General features: G+C 42.7%; 1 protein-coding gene across 5 annotated transcripts in view; it reads right to left on the bottom strand.

Moving 5' to 3' along the window:
* LOC100136710 (unconventional myosin-Va) overlaps positions 1–18,078 on the bottom strand; it is a 90,878-nt gene extending 72,800 nt beyond the window's left edge. For 2 of the 5 annotated variants that reach the window (XM_036963156.1, XM_036963157.1), the window contains exon 1: positions 17,767–18,075. In XM_036963156.1, the coding sequence (XP_036819051.1) occupies positions 17,767–17,823 (57 nt within the window). In that variant the 5' untranslated portion in view covers positions 17,824–18,075. Of the gene's footprint in view, positions 1–17,766 lie in introns of all 5 variants that reach the window. The other 3 variants (XM_036963153.1, XM_036963155.1, XM_036963154.1) reach the window with 3 other exon arrangements.
* Positions 18,079–21,350: the final 3,272 nt, after the last annotated feature.

Here is a 21,350-nt window from a genome sequence, read left to right as displayed (position 1 = left end):
TATTGGTACTGGCAACAGCAGAATTATTATTATTGGTACTGACAACAGCAGAATTATAGTTATTGGTACTGGCAACAGCAGAATTATTATTATTGGTACTGACAACAGCAGAATTATAGTTATTGGTACTGGCAACAGCAGAATTATTATTATTTGTACTGGCAACAGCAGAATTATAGTTATTGGTACTGGCAACAGCAGAATTATAGTTATTGGTACTGGAAACAGCAGAATTATAGTTATTGGTACTGGCAACAGCAGAATTATAGTTATTGGTACTGGCAACAGCAGAATTATAGTTATTGGTGCTGGAAACAGCAGAATTATAGTTATTGGTACTGGCAACAGCAGAATTATAGTTATTGGTACTGACAACAGCAGAATTATAGTTATTGGTACTGACAACAGCAGAATTATAGTTATTGGTACTGACAACAGCAGAATTATAGTTATTGGTACTGGCAACAGCAGAATTGTCCCAATTACTGAGCTATGCGTTTCTTCATTGTACCTTCACCTGCCTTCTTTCTCCTCTCTCCCTCCTTTCGCTTCCCACTAGAATAGAATAGCACTAGAATGCTGTCAAAATGACAAGACATTTTTCTATAGTGAAAAGGAAGGAGCTGCCATTCATTCCAACAGAATAACGTCACGCTGTAAGCTAGACCTAAACTTAACCCTTTGAGTTGTGGGTTTGGTGCTGGAAACAGCAGAATTATAGTTATTGGTGCTGGAAACAGCAGAATTATAGTTATTGGTGCTGGCAACAGCAGAATTATAGTTATTGGTGCTGGAAACAGCAGAATTATAGTTATTGGTGCTGGCAACAGCAGAATTATAGTTATTGGTACTGGCAACAGCAGAATTATAGTTATTGGTACTGGCAACAGCATAATTATAGTTATTGGTACTGGCAACAGCAGAATTATAGTTATTGGTACTGGCAACAGCAGAATTATAGTTATTGGTGCTGGCAACAGCAGAATTATAGTTATTGGTACTGGCAACAGCAGAATTATCGTTATTGGTACTGGCAACAGCAGAATTATTATTATTGGTACTGACAACAGCAGAATTATAGTTATTGGTACTGACAACAGCAGAATTATAGTTATTGGTACTGACAACAGCAGAATTATAGTTATTGGTACTGGCAACAGCAGAATTATTATTATTGGTACTGGCAACAGCAGAATTATTATTATTGGTACTGGCAACAGCAGAATTATAGTTATTGGTACTGGCAACAGCAGAATTATTATTATTGGTACTGGCAACAGCAGAATTATTATTATTGGTACTGGCAACAGCAGAATTATTATTATTGGTACTGACAACAGCAGAATTATAGTTATTGGTACTGGCAACAGCAGAATTATTATTATTGGTACTGACAACAGCAGAATTATAGTTATTGGTACTGGCAACAGCAGAATTATTATTATTTGTACTGGCAACAGCAGAATTATAGTTATTGGTACTGGCAACAGCAGAATTATAGTTATTGGTACTGGAAACAGCAGAATTATAGTTATTGGTACTGGCAACAGCAGAATTATAGTTATTGGTACTGGAAACAGCAGAATTATAGTTATTGGTACTGGCAACAGCAGAATTATAGTTATTGGTACTGGCAACAGCAGAATTATAGTTATTGGTGCTGGAAACAGCAGAATTATAGTTATTGGTACTGGCAACAGCAGAATTATAGTTATTGGTACTGACAACAGCAGAATTATAGTTATTGGTACTGACAACAGCAGAATTATAGTTATTGGTACTGACAACAGCAGAATTATAGTTATTGGTACTGGCAACAGCAGAATTATTATTATTGGTACTGGCAACAGCAGAATTATTATTATTGGTACTGACAACAGCAGAATTATAGTTATTGGTACTGACAACAGCAGAATTATAGTTATTGGTACTGACAACAGCAGAATTATAGTTATTGGTACTGGCAACAGCAGAATTATTATTATTGGTACTGGCAACAGCAGAATTATTATTATTGGTACTGGCAACAGCAGAATTATAGTTATTGGTACTGGCAACAGCAGAATTATTATTATTGGTACTGGCAACAGCAGAATTATTATTATTGGTACTGGCAACAGCAGAATTATTATTATTGGTACTGACAACAGCAGAATTATAGTTATTGGTACTGGCAACAGCAGAATTATTATTATTGGTACTGACAACAGCAGAATTATAGTTATTGGTACTGGCAACAGCAGAATTATTATTATTTGTACTGGCAACAGCAGAATTATAGTTATTGGTACTGGCAACAGCAGAATTATAGTTATTGGTACTGGAAACAGCAGAATTATAGTTATTGGTACTGGCAACAGCAGAATTATAGTTATTGGTACTGGCAACAGCAGAATTATAGTTATTGGTGCTGGAAACAGCAGAATTATAGTTATTGGTACTGGCAACAGCAGAATTATAGTTATTGGTACTGACAACAGCAGAATTATAGTTATTGGTACTGACAACAGCAGAATTATAGTTATTGGTACTGACAACAGCAGAATTATAGTTATTGGTACTGGCAACAGCAGAATTGTCCCAATTACTGAGCTATGCGTTTCTTCATTGTACCTTCACCTGCCTTCTTTCTCCTCTCTCCCTCCTTTCGCTTCCCACTAGAATAGAATAGCACTAGAATGCTGTCAAAATGACAAGACATTTTTCTATAGTGAAAAGGAAGGAGCTGCCATTCATTCCAACAGAATAACGTCACGCTGTAAGCTAGACCTAAACTTAACCCTTTGAGTTGTGGGTTTGGTGCTGGAAACAGCAGAATTATAGTTATTGGTGCTGGAAACAGCAGAATTATAGTTATTGGTGCTGGCAACAGCAGAATTATAGTTATTGGTGCTGGAAACAGCAGAATTATAGTTATTGGTGCTGGCAACAGCAGAATTATAGTTATTGGTACTGGCAACAGCAGAATTATAGTTATTGGTACTGGCAACAGCATAATTATAGTTATTGGTACTGGCAACAGCAGAATTATAGTTATTGGTACTGGCAACAGCAGAATTATAGTTATTGGTGCTGGCAACAGCAGAATTATAGTTATTGGTACTGGCAACAGCAGAATTATCGTTATTGGTACTGACAACAGCAGAATTATAGTTATTGGTACTGACAACAGCAGAATTATCGTTATTGGTACTGACAACAGCAGAATTATAGTTATTGGTACTGGCAACAGCAGAATTATAGTTATTGGTACTGGCAACAGCAGAATTATTATTATTGGTACTGACAACAGCAGAATTATAGTTATTGGTACTGACAACAGCAGAATTATAGTTATTGGTACTGACAACAGCAGAATTATCGTTATTGGTACTGACAACAGCATAATTATCATTATTGGTACTGACAACAGCAGAATTATAGTTATTGGTACTGGCAACAGCAGAATTATAGTTATTGGTACTGACAACAGCAGAATTATAGTTATTGGTACTGGCAACAGCAGAATTATTATTATTGGTACTGACAACAGCAGAATTATAGTTATTGGTACTGACAACAGCAGAATTATAGTTATTGGTACTGGCAACAGCAGAATTATAGTTATTGGTACTGACAACAGCAGAATTATAGTTATTGGTACTGGCAACAGCAGAATTATAGTTATTGGTACTGACAACAGCAGAATTATAGTTATTGGTACTGACAACAGCAGAATTATAGTTATTGGTACTGGCAACAGCAGAATTATAGTTATTGGTGCTGGCAACAGCAGAATTAGTTATTGGTACTGACAACAGCAGAATTATAGTTATTGGTACTGACAACAGCAGAATTATAGTTATTGGTACTGGCAACAGCAGAATTATAGTTATTGGTACTGACAACAGCAGAATTATAGTTATTGGTGCTGGCAACAGCAGAATTAGTTATTGGTACTGACAACAGCAGAATTATAGTTATTGGTACTGACAACAGCAGAATTATAGTTATTGGTACTGACAACAGCAGAATTATCGTTATTGGTACTGACAACAGCAGAATTATAGTTATTGGTACTGGCAACAGCAGAATTATTATTATTGGTACTGGCAACAGCAGAATTATTATTATTGGTACTGACAACAGCAGAATTATAGTTATTGGTACTGGCAACAGCAGAATTATAGTTATTGGTACTGGCAACAGCAGAATTATAGTTATTGGTACTGACAACAGCAGAATTATAGTTATTGGTACTGACAACAGCAGAATTATAGTTATTGGTACTGGCAACAGCAGAATTATAATTATTGGTACTGACAACAGCAGAATTATAGTTATTGGTGCTGGCAACAGCAGAATTAGTTATTGGTACTGACAACAGCAGAATTATAGTTATTGGTACTGACAACAGCAGAATTATAGTTATTGGTACTGACAACAGCAGAATTATCGTTATTGGTACTGACAACAGCAGAATTATAGTTATTGGTACTGGCAACAGCAGAATTATTATTATTGGTACTGGCAACAGCAGAATTATTATTATTGGTACTGACAACAGCAGAATTATAGTTATTGGTACTGGCAACAGCAGAATTATAGTTATTGGTACTGGCAACAGCAGAATTATAGTTATTGGTGCTGGAAACAGCAGAATTATAGTTATTGGTACTGGCAACAGCAGAATTATAGTTATTGGTACTGACAACAGCAGAATTATAGTTATTGGTACTGGCAACAGCAGAATTATAGTTATTGGTACTGGCAACAGCAGAATTATAGTTATTGGTACTGACAACAGCAGAATTATTATTATTGGTACTGGCAACAGCAGAATTGTCCCAATTACTGAGCTATGCGTTTCTTCATTGTACCTTCACCTGCCTTCTTTCTCCTCTCTCCCTCCTTTCGCTTCCCACTAGAATATTGGGTCCTCTGACTCTCCCACGGCCGAAGCAGACAGGAGACAAACCTAGTTTACAATACCACCCTGTGTGTGCGCACAGTATTTTCCATTCGCGCCAGCAGTCGGCTAATCAGCCGATTACAAACTCATTTTCAGCTGGCTACTTTTTGCACTTCATATTAACTAGGCTACTTTTCATTTAAAAGTTTCCATTTGCTAGCCTGATGTGCCTGTCAGTCACAAAGCGAATGATGACAAGGAAACGCAGTCTTCTGTCTGTAACACGGCCTGCCGGTACAATGTATGCATGCTGTGGTTAGTTGCAGTCAGATTTCTTTACATGTAGGAGAGAGAAAGCAAGTGAATTCGTACGTCCCATGTAATATACATGGTAACGATACCAGACAGTGACACTAAAGAGAGTGACTCTCGTCAGTCAGTGTAGCATACCAAATCGCATCGGTGAGAGAGCCGTTCATTTGGCTCCCTAACTTGTACAGTGCTTTCGGAAAGTATTCACACCCCTAGACTTTCCCCAAAAAATGTTGTGTTACAGCCTCAATTTAAAATGGATTAAGTTTAGATGTTTTGCACTGGCCTACACACAATGCCCCATAATGTCAAAGTGGAGTATTTTTGGGGGACATTTTTACTAATTAATTAAAAATTAAACAGCTGTCAATAGGTATTCAACCACTTTGTTATGGCTAGCCTATATAAAAGTTCAGGACAAAAAAAAGTGCTAAACTTGTCACATAATAAGTTGCATGGACTCATTCTGTGCAATAAGTGTTTAACATGATTTTTGAATGACTACCTCATATCTGTACCCCACATATACAATTATCTGTAAGGTCCCTCAGTTGAGCAGTGAATTTCAAAACACAGATTCAACCAAAGACCAGGGAGGTTTTCCAATGCCTCACAAAGAAGGGCACCTATTGGTACAGTTAAAGTCGGAAGTTTACATACACCTTAGCCAAATACATTTAATCTCAGTTTCACAATTCCTGACATTTAATCCAAGTAAAAAATTCCCTGTTTTATGTCAATTAGGATCACCACTTTATTTTAAGAATGTGAAATGTCAGAATAATAGTAAAGATAATTATTTCTTTCAGCTTTTATTTCTTTCATCACATTCCCAGTGGGTCAGAAGTTTACATACGTACACTAAATTAGTATTTGGTAGCATTGCCTTTAAATAGTTTATCTTGGGTCAAACGTTTCGGGTAGCCTTCCACAAGCTTCCCACAATAAGTTGGGTGAAATTTGGCCCATTCCTCCTGACAGAGCTGGTGTAACTGAGTCTGGTTTGTAGGCCTCATTGCTCGCACACGCTTTTTCAGTTCTGCCCACAAATTTTCTATACGATTGAGGTCAGGGCTTTGTGATGGCCACTCCAATACCTTGACTTTGTTGTCCTGAAGCCATTTTGCCACAACTTTGGAAGTATGCTTGGGGTCATTGTCCATTTGGAAGACCCATTTGCTACCAAGCCTTAACTTCCTGACTAATGTCTTGAGATGTTGCTTCAATATATCCAGATAATTTTCCTTCCACATGATGCCATCTATTTTGTGAAGTGCACCAGTCCCTCCTGCAGCAAAGCAACCCCACAACATGATGCTGCCATCCCCGTGCTTCACAGTTGGGATGGTCTTCTTTGGCTTGCAAGCCGCCCCCTTTTTCCTACAAACATAATGATGGTCATTATGGACAAACAGTTCTATTTTTGTTTCATCAGACCAGAGGACATTTCTGCAAAAAAGTATGATCTTTGTCCCCATGTGCAGTTGGAAACCGTAGTCTGGCTTTTTATGGCTGTTTTGGAGCAGTGGCTTCTTCCTTGCTGAGCGGCCTTTCAGGTTATGTCGATAGAGGACTTGTTTTACTATGGATATAGATCCTTAGTAATATATTTCAGCATCTTCACAAAGTCCTTTGCTGTTGTTCTGGGATTGAATTGCACTTATCGCACCAAAGTACGTTCATCTCTAGGAGACAAAACGCGTCTCCTTCCTGAGCGGAATGACGGCTGCATGTTTATACTTGCGTATTATTGTTTGTACAGATTAACGTGGTACCTTCATGTAACCGGTGTGAAATGGCTAGCGGGGTGCACGCTAATAGCGTTTCAAATCGGTGACGTCACTCGCTCTGAGACCTTGAAGTAGTTGTTTCCCTTGCTCTGCAAGGGCTGCGGCTTTTGTGGAGTGATGGGTAACGATGCTTCGAGGGTGGCTGTTGTCTGTGTGTGCAGAGGGTCCCTGGTTCGAGCCCAGGTAAGGGCGAGGAGAGGGACGGGAGCTACACTGTGACATTCAGGCGTTTGGAAATTGCTCCTGATGAACCAGACTTGTGGAGGTCTACAATTGCTTTTCTGAGGTCTTGGCTGATTTCTTTTGATTTTCCCATGATGTCAAGCAAAGAGGCACTGAGTTTAAAGGTAGGCCTTGAAATACATCCACAGGTACACCTCCAATTGACTGAAATTATGTCAATTAGTCTATCAGAAGCTTCTAAAGCCATGACATTTTCCAAGCTGTTTAAAGGCACAGTCAATTTAGTGTATGTAAACTTCTGACCCACTGGAATTGTGATACAGTGAATTATAAGTGAAATAATCTGTCTGTAAACAATTGTTGGAACAATTACTTGTGTCATGCACAAAGTAGATGTCCTAACCAACTTGCCAAAACTATAGTTTGTTAACAAGAAATTTGTGGAGTGGTTGAAAAACGAGCTTTAATGACTCCAACCTAAGTATATGTAAACTTCAGACTTCAACTCTAGATGGGTAAAAGTTTTTTTTTAAAGCAGACATTGAATATCCCTTTGAGCATGGTAAAGTTAATAATTACACTTTGGATGGTGTATCAATACACCCAGTCACTAAAAAGATACAGACGTCCTTCCTAACTCAGTTGCCGGAGAGGAAGAAAACCGCTCAGGGATTTCACCAGGAGGTCAATGGTGACTTTAAAACAGTTTCAGAGTTTAATGGCTGTGATAGCAGAACAATTAGGATGGATCAACAACATTGTAGTTACTCCACAATACTAACCTAATTGACAGAGTGAAAAAAGGAAGCCTGTACAGAATAAAACATATTCCAAAACATGCATCCTGTTTGTAACAAGGCACTAAAGTAATACTGAAAATAAAGCAATTCACTTTTTGTCCTGAATACAAAGTGTTATGTTTGGGGCAAATCCAATACAACACATTACCGAGTACCATTCTCCATATTTTCTTGCACAGTCTTGGCTACATCATGTTATGGGTATACATGTAATTGTTAAGGACTGGGAACTTTTTGAGAATAAAAATAAATGGAGCTAAGCACAGGAAAAATCCTAAAGGAAAACCTGATTCAGTCTGCTTTCCACCAGACACTGGGAGATGAATTCACCCTTCAGCAGGACAAGAACTTAAAACACAAGGCCAAATATACACTGGAGTTGCTAAGAAGACAGTGAATGTTCCTGAGTGGCCGAGTTACAGTTTTGACTTAAATCTACGGCAAGACTTGGAAATGGTTGTCTAGCAATGATCAACAACCAATTTCACAGAGCTTGAAGAATTTTGGAAAGAATAATGGGCAAATGTTTCACAATCCAGGTGTGGAAAACTATTAGAGACTTACCCAGAAAGACTCAGATGCCATCGCTGCCAAAGGTGCTTCAACAAAGTATTGACGCAGGGGTGTGAATACTTATGTAAATGAGATATTTCTATATTTCATTTTCAATAAATGAGCAAAAATGTCAAAAAATAAATAATCGGTTTTCACTTTGTCATTATGGGTGAGAGAAAAATTCTGTTTAATCCATTTTGAATTCAGGCTGTAACACAAACTATTGTGGAATAAGTCTAGGAGTAGGAATACTTTCTGAACACACTGTATAGGCTACTGTAGGCCTAAGCTGTTTGATTATCTTCAGATAAATTATGAAAACATTCAACGAAGATGGTGAATCACAGCAGGAACAATAGGTAGTGGAGAGCCTCATTCTGATCCACATATGATAATTAGGGCCCTCATGGAATCCAGGCATTAAAACAGAATTCAACCATATTAAAAAATGTATTGACCTTAGTAGGGAATCAACTAAATAAATAATAAATTCATAATTTGCCCAAGTTTATCTTAAGACATGAACAGAAGGCATCAGTGATTCCTATTTCCTGCAACTTTCTGTAGAGGCAAAGAGAATGCTCCTGTCTGAGTGTGCGGTGCATCTTCCACTTTCTATATGCTGTTAATGAGAACAGTCTTCTGGTAGATGGAAAGGCTTTCCCAAAAACATTCTCAATTAAATGTTAACTACAAAGTAGCCTCTGCCTACCTGGCAGAATGATAACATGATTATTTGTATCAATCCAGTGGGTATTTGTTCTGCAAACTCCCATTACATGTACCGCTAAACAACAGCCTCTTCCTAGGTGTGCACTTAAATTAAAGGGTAACTACACCCACAAATCTACATTTCTCTCTACACAATATCACAACAAATGTTTCCAATCTGGAAGGTAAACTCGATAAAGTATTTCATAATTTCGCTGTGCATTTCGGATGGAATCATGGTATTGGAATGTACGAGAGGCCACCAGAATAGAGCTCCTTAGGCAAAAAATAATAATAAATTGAACCCTTGGGGGCAAGCACCCCCGAACCAGGGGTGCCTGGCTGGCTACCTTTTCTATTTGGCTGGCTAATCTATGTACTTGTGGGAAACACTGGTGTGTGTGTGTGTGTGTGTGTGTGTGTGTGTGTGTGTGTGTGTGTGTGTGTGTGTTGCGTATGCAGCAGAGGACCTTCTGAACTAACCGTTTATTGGTTAGAGACACAAAAAGAAGAGTGTTCCCTAGATCTCTGTACACACAAATAAAAGCACACACACCCTCAGGGAAAACCTCTGATTTGACACACCCTTAGACTAAAAGGCATTAGCAATGCACAGACATTTCAGTTTTTATGGAAAGACTTAATTTGTGCAGCGGTGAATGCATCCTAAGTCTGGACAGTCATGTCTGCAGACAGACGGAAACACACTGTCGGTCTGTCTAACACAATCTTTCTATATGTTTCTAATATATCCACACACTCCTTCTTCTGGTGTGTGGATGGATGTGATAGTAGTAACCCTGAGGACTCGGACACTTCAGGGTATCAGTCATTCACACCACTCTCTGTTCATTCTGAATACAGCAGCTGGCCTTGTGTGTGGGGGGGGGGGGGGGGGGGGGGGGCAACTCATCTCTCTTTCTCACACACCCAGACTCTCTGCCCTCATCTGAATTATCCTCCTCACATTGTTGGTCAAAAACAATAACAACAACAAAGTAGTATTATTTTCTTTGTTGGGTCGGGTCTAGTTGTTCTGGGCTGTTGTCATTCATTTCTTTATTATAATTATACTAAACTCAAATTGCATCCCTCTATTTGGGCTGTCTTGATCAGGCAGTGATACGTCTTTATATCTCACCATTCCCCTGGCCTAGCTGTCTTGATCAGGCAGTGATACGTCTTTATCTCTCACCATTCCCCTGGCCTAGCTGTCTTGATCAGGCAGTGATACGTCTTTATCTCTCACCATTCCCCTGGCCTAGCTGTCTTGATCAGGCAGTGATACGTCTTTATCTCTCAGCATTCCCCTGGCCTAGCTGTCTTGATCAGGCAGTGATACGTCTTTATATCTCACCATTCCCCTGGCCTAGCTGTCTTGATCAGGCAGTGATACGTCTTTATCTCTCACCATTCCCCTGGCCTAGCTGTCTTGATCAGGCAGTGATACGTCTTTATCTCTCACCATTCCCCTGGCCTAGCTGTCTTGATCAGGCAGTGATACGTCTTTATCTCTCACCATTCCCCTGGCCTAGCTGTCTTGCGCTTGGGCCGTGTTATGTTTCACTGTATTGGATCACTCCAATACATTGGTATTACTCCGCGGCGGAGGGATACATCCGAGGTGAGGATTTACAGATTTACTCCCCGTTTACACCTGTGTCACGGCTGGGGTCCGCCCCTATATATAGAGCCCATGGCCGCGACACACATTCTCTTTCATTTTCTCAGCGGATGTCCGTATGGTTTGAGGTAGAAACTTTCTAAAGTTCGCTTGGTAAGTGTAATATCTTGCGTGGAAGTATACTCACTGGCTGTTTGCAGCCTGGAGTGGTTTGTCGTGCTTGTTTCGTTAGCTTTACACTACGAGTCTGTGTGCATCCATTAATATCTTGGTGGCTCTTGCTGACACAAACTGTATTTACCTTGCACAACTTGCCGACTGGCTTGTTTTGTGTGTTGTGAATTGCTTTAACATGCTGTCCCCGCGCTATAGGCGCAGGTTCTCTGCTAATTACCCTACACGGGTTCTCTGCCAATTACCTTACAGGGTTTTCTTGTTCTTTCTCCTGCAGAATGTAAGAGTATGGTGGTGGGCTGCCACTACGTTGAGACATTAACTTGGGAGTTCCTTAACGGAGTTAGTCCATAATGTTTTGTTTTCTGCTTGGATATAAAAAAATAATTTAAAAAAGTTGGCGTAAAACAAAAACAAAAAAACACATCAAATCAAATCCATTACCTGGTTGCTGTTTTTTTTGTTTTCCTGTTTCTCCCACAGGGGTCTTCCCATGTGTTTGCAGAGGTACTGGGTCATTTATCCCTCACCGGGTTCCTATTCCTCCAAGCTGGTCACGACATGGCTCTCCCAGGGCGTCGGACCCCTGCTCCGTGGCCTTGTTGGCTTGGCTGAGCTTATGGCTTCCCTTTGTGACAGGTGTGATGGTGTCAACCGTCACCACCATAGGGACGTGCCTGGGGGACCTATGCGCTCAGGGCCCTTCATTGGACACTGTGTTAACTAACCTCCAGACGAGCTTCAATGCCATACAACTCTCCTTCCGTGGCCTCCAACTGCTCTTAAACGCAAGTAAAACATAATGCATGGTCTTCAACCGATCGCTGCCCGCACCTGCCCGCCCGTCTAGCATCACTACTCTGGACGGTTCTGACTTAGAATATGTGGACAACTACAAATGCCTAGGTGTGTGGTTAGACTGTAAACTCTCCTTCCAGACTCACATTAAGCATCTCCAATCCAAAATAAAATCTAAAAATCGGCTTCCTATTTCGCAACAAATCCTCCTTCACTCATGCTGCCAAACAGACCCTCGTAAAACTGACTATCCTGCCGATCCTGGACTTCGACGATGTCATTTACAAAATAGCCTCCAACACTCTACTCAGCAAACTGGATGCAGTCTATCACAGTGCCATCCATTTTGTCACCAAAGTCCCATATACCACCCACCACTGTGACCTGTATGCTCTCGCTTCATATTCGTCGTCAAACCCACTGGCTCCAGGTCATCTATAAGTCTTTGCTAGGTAAAACCCCGCCTTATTTCAGCTCACTGGTCACCATAGCAGCACCCACCCGTAGCACACGCTCCAGCAGGTATATTTCACTGGTCACCCCCAAAGCCAATTCCTACTTTGGCCACCTTTCCTTACAGTTCTCTACTGCCAATGACTGGAACAAATTGCACAAACCACTAAAGCATGACACTCATATCTCCCTCACTAACTTTAAGCATCAGCTGTCAGAGCAGCTTACAGATCATTGCACCTGTACATAACCCATCTGTAAATAGCCCACCCAACTACCTCATCCCCATAATATTAGTATCTTTGCTCCTTTGCACCCCAGTATCTCTACTTGCACATTCATCTTCTGCACATCTCACTCCAGTGTTAAACTGCTAAATTGTAATTATTTCGCCACTACGGCCTTTTTACTGCCTTTACTAATTTGCACACACTGTATATAGACTTTTCTATTGTGTTACTGACTGTACGTTTGTTTATTCCATGTGTAACTGTGGTGTTTATGTCACACTGCTTTGCTTTATCTTGGTCAGGTCGCAGTTGTAAATGAGAACTTGTTCTCAACTGGCCTACCTGGTTAAATAAAAGGTGAAACAAAATGTAAATCAATTTAAAAAAGAGGAGAGGCGGGCCCCGGCAGGTCCGCTAACACACCCTTACCCGGCTGCTTCTACCGGTCTCAAAGGGCAAAGTGGGAGGAGTGTTTGGAGTCCCGATGGGTGTTGTCCTCAATGCTCGAGGGGTACTGACTCCAATTCCGGTGCCGGCCTCCATTCTTCAGGGGCCTTCGTGTCACCGAGGATGTTGACCCTCTAAAGCAAAACCTGCGGCTGGAGATTTCCTCACTCCTGGACAAGGGTGTTGTCCGCAGGAGTGAGACATCAGAACGGCTAGGCGGGTTCTACACTAGAGGTCGACCGATTTTGATTTTTCAACGCCGATACCGATTATTGGAGGACCAAAAAAAGCCGCTACCGATTAAATTGGCCGATTTAAAATAAAAATAAAATGTATTTGTAATAATGACAATTACAACAATACTGAATGAACACTTATTTTAACTTAATACAATACATCAATAAAATCAATTTAGCCTGAAATAAATAATGAAACATGTTCAATTTGGTTAAAGTAATGCAAAAACAAAGTGTTGGAGAAGAAAGTAAAAGTGCAATATGTGCCATGTAAGAAAGCTAACGTTTAAGTTCCTTGCTCAGAACATGAGAACATATGAAAGCTGGTGGTTCCTTTTAACATGAGTCTTCAATATTCCCAGGAAATAAATTTTAGGTTGTAGTTATTATAGGAATAATAGGACTATTTCTCTCTATACCATTTGTATTTCATTAACCTTTGACTATTGGATGTTCTTATAGGCACTTTAGTATTGCCAGTGTAACAGTATAGCTTCCATCCCTCTCCTTGCTCTTACCTGGGCTCGAAACAGGAACACATCAGCAACAGCCACCATCGAAGCAGCGCAAGGGGAACAACCACTCCAAGTCTCAGAGCAAGTGACGTTTGAAACGCTATTAGCGTGCACCCCGCTAACTAGCTAGCCATTTCACATTGGTTACACCAGCCTAATCTCGGGAGTCGATAGGCTTGAAGCTGCTGGCAAACGCACAAAAGTGCTGTTTGAATGAATGCTTACGAGCTTGCTGGTGCCTACCATCGCTCAGTCAGACTGCTCTATCAAATCATAGACTTAGTTATAACATAATAACACACAGAAATACGAGCTTTAGGTCATTAATATGGTCGAATCCAGAAACTATCATCTTGAAAAAAAGATGTTTATTCTTTCCGTGAAATACAGAACCGTTCCATATTTTATCTAACGGGTGGCTTCCATTAGTCTAAATATTGCTGTTACATTGCACAACCTTCAATGTTATGTCATAATTACGTAAAATTCTGGCAAATTAGGCAGCCCAAACTGTTGCATATACCCTGACTCTGCGTGCAATGAACACAAGAGAAGTGACACAATTTCACCTGGTTAATATTGCCTGCTAATCTGGATTTATTTTAGCTAAATATGCAGGTTTAAAAATATATACTTCTGTGTATTGATTTTAAGAAAGGCATTGATGTTTATGGTTAGGTACACATTGGAGCAACGATACGCACCGCACCAATTATATGCAACGCAGGACACGCTAGATAAACTAGTAATGTCATCAACCATGTGTAGTTAACTAGTGATCATGATTGATTGATTGGTTTTTTATAAGATAAGTTTAATGCTAGTTAGCAACTTACCTTGGCTTACTGCATTCACGTAACAGGCAGGCTCATCGTGGAGTGCAATGAGAGGCATTGAAAATAAGAATGCGTTCTTAACTGACTTGCCAAGTTGGCCTGTTGGGCTTGCTGACGGCGGTCTTGTTGTTGATTCCCCTGGGCTTGCTCCATCTCCAGCCTCTTCAACGGTGGTTCCACTCCCACCAGCTGCACCCAAAGTGTCACCGTCACCGCCAGCTGCGGGTGACCGCACAGTGCCTCAGGGTACTGTTGAGGTGGCGCTGTCACTCCTTTCTCTCAGATGGGGTGGAGATGCTGAGGATATGCCGCCGGGAGCTGATCAGCACAGACGCCTCCCAGATTGGCTGGGGGTGTGTGACCAAGGGCAGGTCGGCCAGCGGCTGTTGGCTACCCCTTGGAGCAGCAGGCACATCAATACACTACAGCTCCGAGCTGTACTGCTGGCCCAGCAGTCTTTCCTTCCACATCTGAAGGGAAGACATTTCCTGTTGAGAATGGACAACACCACAGTGGTGGCTTCCATCAACCATCAGGGTGGACTGAGGTCCCACCACCTCAGGGTGCAGGTGGACTTGTTTGCCTCTCTGGACAATGCACACTGAGGTACTGTGGTACTCCGTGTCGGAGCCACCAGGGCCTCTGGGCTTGAATGCTCTGGCTCACGATTGGCCAGGGCTGGAGCTTATGCATTCCCCCCTTTTCCCCTGATCCAGGCTGTGCTGGACAGGACCAGGATGGCAGAGCATCGTCTGCTTCTGGTGGCCCCATACTGGCCCAGACGACCCTAGTTCAGCCTTCTCCTGTCCCTGTTGTCTGGGACACCTTGGCAACTTCCCCTGAGACCGGACCTGCCGTCTCAGGTTGGGGGGACTCTGTGACATCCGAGGCCACACCGCCTCAGTCTGTGGGCTTGGCCACTGAACGGCACCAATGGTCTATGTTAGGACTACAGGAGGGTGTAATGAACACCATGCAGAGGGCAAGGGCGCTGGTTATAACCACGGCATACCAGTTGCGCTGGCGGTTGTCCTGCTCTCGGTACAGTGGTATTGAGGTTGTGCCCGAGTCATGCGGGGTGCAGTATGTCTTCCAATACATGCAGTCTCGCTTGGATGAGGGCTTGGCGGCCTCTACACCGAGAGGGTATTTGGCCGCTATATCCGCCTGTCATGCGGGGTGGATGGACAAGCCAGTGGGGTGCCATCCCTTGGTCTCCAGGTTTATGAAGTTGCCTGAGTCCAGCTAGGACCCGCTCAACAGCAAGCTGGGATCTAGATGTGGTCTTGGCAGCTTTGGCAAAGCCACCTTTCGAACAGTTGGAGTCTGCCTCCCTGAAACACCTCTCTATGAAGGTGGTTCTCTTGGTACCGATTACTTCCATGAAGAGGGTGGGTGAGCTCCATGCTCTTTCTGTAAGTTCTGAGTGCTACCGGATGGACCCTCTCCACCCCAGCCCTTCATTCCTCCCGAAGGTTCTGTCAGACAGGCATGTGAACATCCCTTTTTATCCTGTCTCCTTACGACGCTCCCGGCAGTGGCGGGGGAGTCTGGACCTCCCTCCGGTATGCTGTGCCCTGTGAGAACAACAGACCAGCTCTTTGTCTCACTGGATCGTGGACACGATTACGACCACATACCGCCTGGCTGGCAGGCCAGTGCTGGGATCTGTGGTGGCACATTCAACACGAGGTGTGGCTTCGTCCTGGGCTCTACTGAGAGGAGTGCCCCTCGCTGATATCTGTGCTGTGCCCAGCTGGGCTTCCTCTTGTACCTTTGCTAGGTACTATCGGGTAAATGTGGCACCTCCCTCTACAGTTGGTTCAGCGGTCCTGGGCATCGCCTCCCCGTTCGGGGACTGTGCCGGGACCCCCCTCCACATTGACGGTCCCTGTGTTTCGGTCCCGCGCTGGGACTTTGCCGCTGGCTGGCCAGGTCCCTCTAGCACCGACTAATCTGGTACGGGTATACCAATATATTGTAGTGATCCAATATAGTGAAACATAACGAAGGTTACGTATGTAACCACAGTTATGTGAGCTACATGGATCACTCAAATCCTCTATGGTGCTAGAGGCGCCTCAAAAATTATGGAGAGAACGTGTGTAGCAGCCATGGGGACTATATATAGGGGCGGACCCCAGCCATGACACAGGTGTACACAGGAGTAAATCTGTAAATCCTCACCTCGGATGTATCCCTACGCCGCGGAGAGATAGCAATATATTGGAGTGATCCATATAGTTCACATAACCGTGGTTACATAAGTAACCTTCGTTCAGCTGGATGCAAAGTTTGGAACTTTCAGCTAGAAATATCTGATGTAAAACAAACATGCATGGCTGACTTATAGAATACGGAATAACGTCAGCTCTATTTGTGATATGTCTATCTACGTTTGCATTCTGAACATGGTCATGGATGCAAAAAGGGGGACAAAAATCTCAAAACAAATCGCAGTGACGTAAACGGGGCTCATGACGTCACCACTGGTCTCAGCATCATTCCTCTCTCCTCGGTACCCAAACCGAATCCCAGACTCGAGATCAAATAAACGGCCTTTATAAAACACAATAACAAACATCACTGTGCGACTGCAGGTTGACAAAATAACATGATTTATGTAGGTCAAAAAACACCATTCTCCATCGTTGCCAGTGCGATGCTAAATGTATACTAAAATAAAAATCGTATTTTTAAAAGTGCATCAACCCCGACCTGACATTAAGCCGAATAATAAAACATTTAAATTGACGGCCATTCTGAGCGGGGGGCTATGAAGGGCAGAGACAGAGGCCGAATCGCAGAACCCATAGCCTCGGCGCTTTGTCAGCTGAGCTGCCTCTGCTGCACCCATTTTAACCCAGCAGAGAGCTAAATATAGAAGGCGCCTTCACTCAGTCATAGGCTACTGCATGTCAACCTATATGTACAGTGTATTGCCCCAGGCTGTAGGACCCTGCTTCAAACACTTTTCATACGTCCCAAAAACCACGCACTGGTTTGATAATCACCTCCTGTGCGTTGTTCGAGGCTTTGTGACCTGTCAATCTCGATGTTTGGTTTAAAGACTTCTCTCTCATTCATTCCCGCCATCAACGAATGAATGATTACAAACAAGCTCTTTGCTTTGTTCTCATTAAAGAAAGCGCTGCAGAAACGCTATAAACGCACAAGGCAAAGCAAATACCGATTACGTTGGTTCTATTACCTTTGTGTACAGCTCTGACGCTGCCATACTGGTGGAGCTGTCGTGTCCTTTTTCCATGAATCTCAGCAGCTAGATTTGAACATCAGTAGTTCGCCGCTCCGTTTTTTCCTCTCAGTTAATAAAAGTCCCTCCAGGTTTTAGGTTACTCTCTTTTTAGTGTACAACACCTAGCGCCATCATACCTAGAAAACCTCAATATTTTGGCATCTCTCGGAGCATTGTGGGAATTGATGATGGATAAAATGATTCAGTAAAACGCGGTTGTTGCCATGGGCTCGGAAACATAGCTAAACAGCGCTCCGCTGTGGCCAAGAGGCGACATCGCTTTAGTTCTGCTGGTTAGAAGCCTGCTTGTCAGATATAAGTCAGATTCCGTTGCAAAACGTTTAGTCTGTTTACTATATGAGCAAACGGAAGCAAACAGAACGAAACGGGGAGGAACCTACCTGAATTTGTTCAACAGAAACTCATGTTCGATGCCAAACGTTTTCCGTTTGGATTGCAACAGACTAGACGTTTTGCAACAGAATCTGACTAATGAATACAGCCCTGGTTGCCATGTGCCATAGGCCTGATAATTTAGCCCTCTTCGTCCCAGATGGGACATAAAGCTGCAACAATCTTCTTCCACTAGGGTCTGTCGGTCTTCGGCCAGAGTTTGTGTGTTTTAAGAGGGAGATAAATCCAGATTATTTATATACATTTTGATCAAGATTTATCTTGGTGCTTCAGCTCTGCTGGTGTTATCCCTCATCTAAAACTAACTGTCCTCTACATTTTCATACATAATTATTTTGTATACAATCCTTCATAGCTGATTGTATGATCTGTCAATACATGGAGTCAGTCATCAAACACCCATTTGTGCAAAACTATTTTATTTACAAAACAAAATGGCACAAAGTGACAGGGGGGGTTGTGGATGGGGGCAGTCATATACACACACCTTAACTATTCAGTCCTTCAGCTTCAGACCCTTGATGACCACACCCCCACTAGTGGATTGGCCTGTGCATATATACAGTAGAGCACTATATAGGGAATAGGGTGTGACTGAGATCTGTAAAGATATGTTGGCCAAAGGGGGTAGGTGTGTATGAGGGAGAGTGTGTGTGTGAGAGAAATAAGGAGAGTGGGAGTGAGTGTGTGTATGTGAGAGAGTTGGGGTGTAGAGGAGTGTATCTGTGTGTGAAAGATGAATGAGTGTGTGTGAGGCCAAAACATTTGGAGCTAAATGAAGATGTCTTTAGCACCCCGGTTACATCATCCAGCTGTTACATCTACATTCACCACTGGAGGCTGCTGAGGGGAGGACAGCTCATAATGGATGGAACAGAGTAAAGGGAACGGCATCAAACACATGAAAACCATGTGTTTGATACCATTCCACTCCAGCCATTACCACGAGCACATCCTCCCCAATTAAAGGGGCCACCAAAAACCTGTGACATTCACCCCTCCCTCCGGTCTGAAACCAGAGGTTACAAATAGGGTCAAGAGTTTTTCCTGGTCAGGAGGTTTTATGGGGCCATACATGTTGTTGCTTTTCCATTGAGACTTACTCACACTAGTGGGTCATCAGTGTTTTAATGGAAGCTCTAGTGTTATTAGGAGGTTGATGCTAAAGACTTGGGGCAGGCAGAATCAACAACCTCCACATCATCCTTGACAGTAGCTTTGTGAGAAGGTGTTAAAGTTCATAGTTAGCCATGGGCTGGGCTCGGCTCCAAGTCAGAACAGGTCCACTGGAGCCATGGCCCAGTGAGACACGGGTGCCGACCCGGGTAGACGGAAACAGAAAAGTCTGAGTATTTTGGTAAAACACTGGGGTAAATCCTCATTGGAAACTCGCCAATAGTGCACTACTCTTGACTAGAGTCCTATGTGGCAGTGGGTGTAATGTAGTGCACTACACAGAAAGAAGGGTATGATTGGAGATTCCCTATAAAATGCACTACTTCTCACCACCAGAGCCCCTTGGACCCTGTTTAAAAGTGGTGCACTATGTAATGAATAGGTTGCCATTTGTGACATATGTAGCCTTTAAAACAGAACAGAAGCAGTGAGAGGTTCTGGTCAGTCATTATCAAGGTTATAATATTCAATCACTCAAGCACATTAGAGCATAATTTAGATGACAACATAACACCAACGTGTTTGGTAAATCATAATATTCTAAGTTAAAACATTCTAAAAGGCTGACTTCAGCCTCACTCCTCTCCAACACAACTAGAAATATTTACACAATCAGCTAACAGGACTTGAGACGACATTCAATCCTCTAGACCAGAGACCGTCTGCCTGTCCCAAATGGATCACTATGCCCTATGTAATGTAACCGTTTTGGGCCAGATGCTCAAAGGGCAGCCACATAGGGCACTGGTTGATAGTAGTGTACTGCATAGGGAATAGTGTGCCATTTCAGACTCTCTGTGGCTCCAGTCTGGGCCCTCCTCCCTCCTATGTTACAGACTCTCCAGGTGTGTATCCAAAATGGCACCCTATTCCCTAAATACACAAGTGTACAAAACATTATGAACACCTGCTCTTTCCATGACAGACTGATCAGGTGAATGCTATGATTCCTTATTGATGTCACTTGTTAAATCCAATTCAAATCAGTATAGATGAATGATTAGAGTCTGGTTAAAGAAGGATTGTGGAGCCTTGAGACAGATTGTGTATGTGTGCCATTCAGAGGGTGACAGATTTAGGTGCCTTTGATCGGGATATGGTAGTAGGTGCCAGTTTGAGTGCGTCAAGAACTGCAACACTGCTGGATTTGTCACGTTCAACAGTTTCCTGTGCGTCTCAATAATGGTTCACCACCCAAAAGATATCCAGCCAACTTGACAACTGTGAGAAGCATTGGAGTCAACATGAGCCAGCATCCCTGTGGAATGCTTTCGACACCTTGTAGAGTCCATGCCCCAACGAATTGAGGCTGTTCTGAGGGCAAAAGGGGGTGCAACTCAATATTAGGAATGGTGTTCCTAATGTTTTGTACACTGTACTTTTGACCAGGGCCCACAGGGCTATATAGGGGATAGGGTGTAATCTGGGACACAGAGTTGTGGTCATCTTTAAAGTCTCCTCCTGTAGTGGAGTCATCCCAGTCCTCCCTCTCTCTCCCTTCTACACATCCTCATCCTTGCTTTCAGTGTATTTTTACATGAGAATAGAAAATAAACAAGAACAGAGGGGAGGAAGAGCAGGAAGAAGAGGGAGCCATAACAGAGTGGAAGGTGAGGGGAAGCAGAGGACTGGGTGAAGAGGATGAGGGACAGAACCAGGGACAGGCGGTTAGAGGTGTGTGCCAGTTTGCTGGCCACCAGGGAAGGGTCTCTCTGGGTGAAGAGGATGAGGGACAGAACCAGAGACAGGCGGTTAGAGGTGTGTGCCAGTTTGCTGGCCACCAGGGAAGGGTCTCTCTGGGGCTGGGGCAGAAGTAGATGGGGGGGGAGGTAGTGAGACAGGAACAGGTGTAGCAGGGTGATTGTTAGGAGTATTGACAGGGTTAGAGACAGGACAGTGTGTATCAGCCGGCCAGTTTGCTGGCCACCAGGGAAGGGTCTCTCTGGGGC

Source organism: Oncorhynchus mykiss, chromosome 26 (genome assembly GCF_013265735.2).
Source record: "Oncorhynchus mykiss isolate Arlee chromosome 26, USDA_OmykA_1.1, whole genome shotgun sequence".
NCBI classification, from domain to species: domain Eukaryota; kingdom Metazoa; phylum Chordata; class Actinopteri; order Salmoniformes; family Salmonidae; genus Oncorhynchus; species Oncorhynchus mykiss.
Note: the sequence above shows the minus strand (reverse complement) of the source record. Positions and strands in the feature narration are given on the sequence as shown.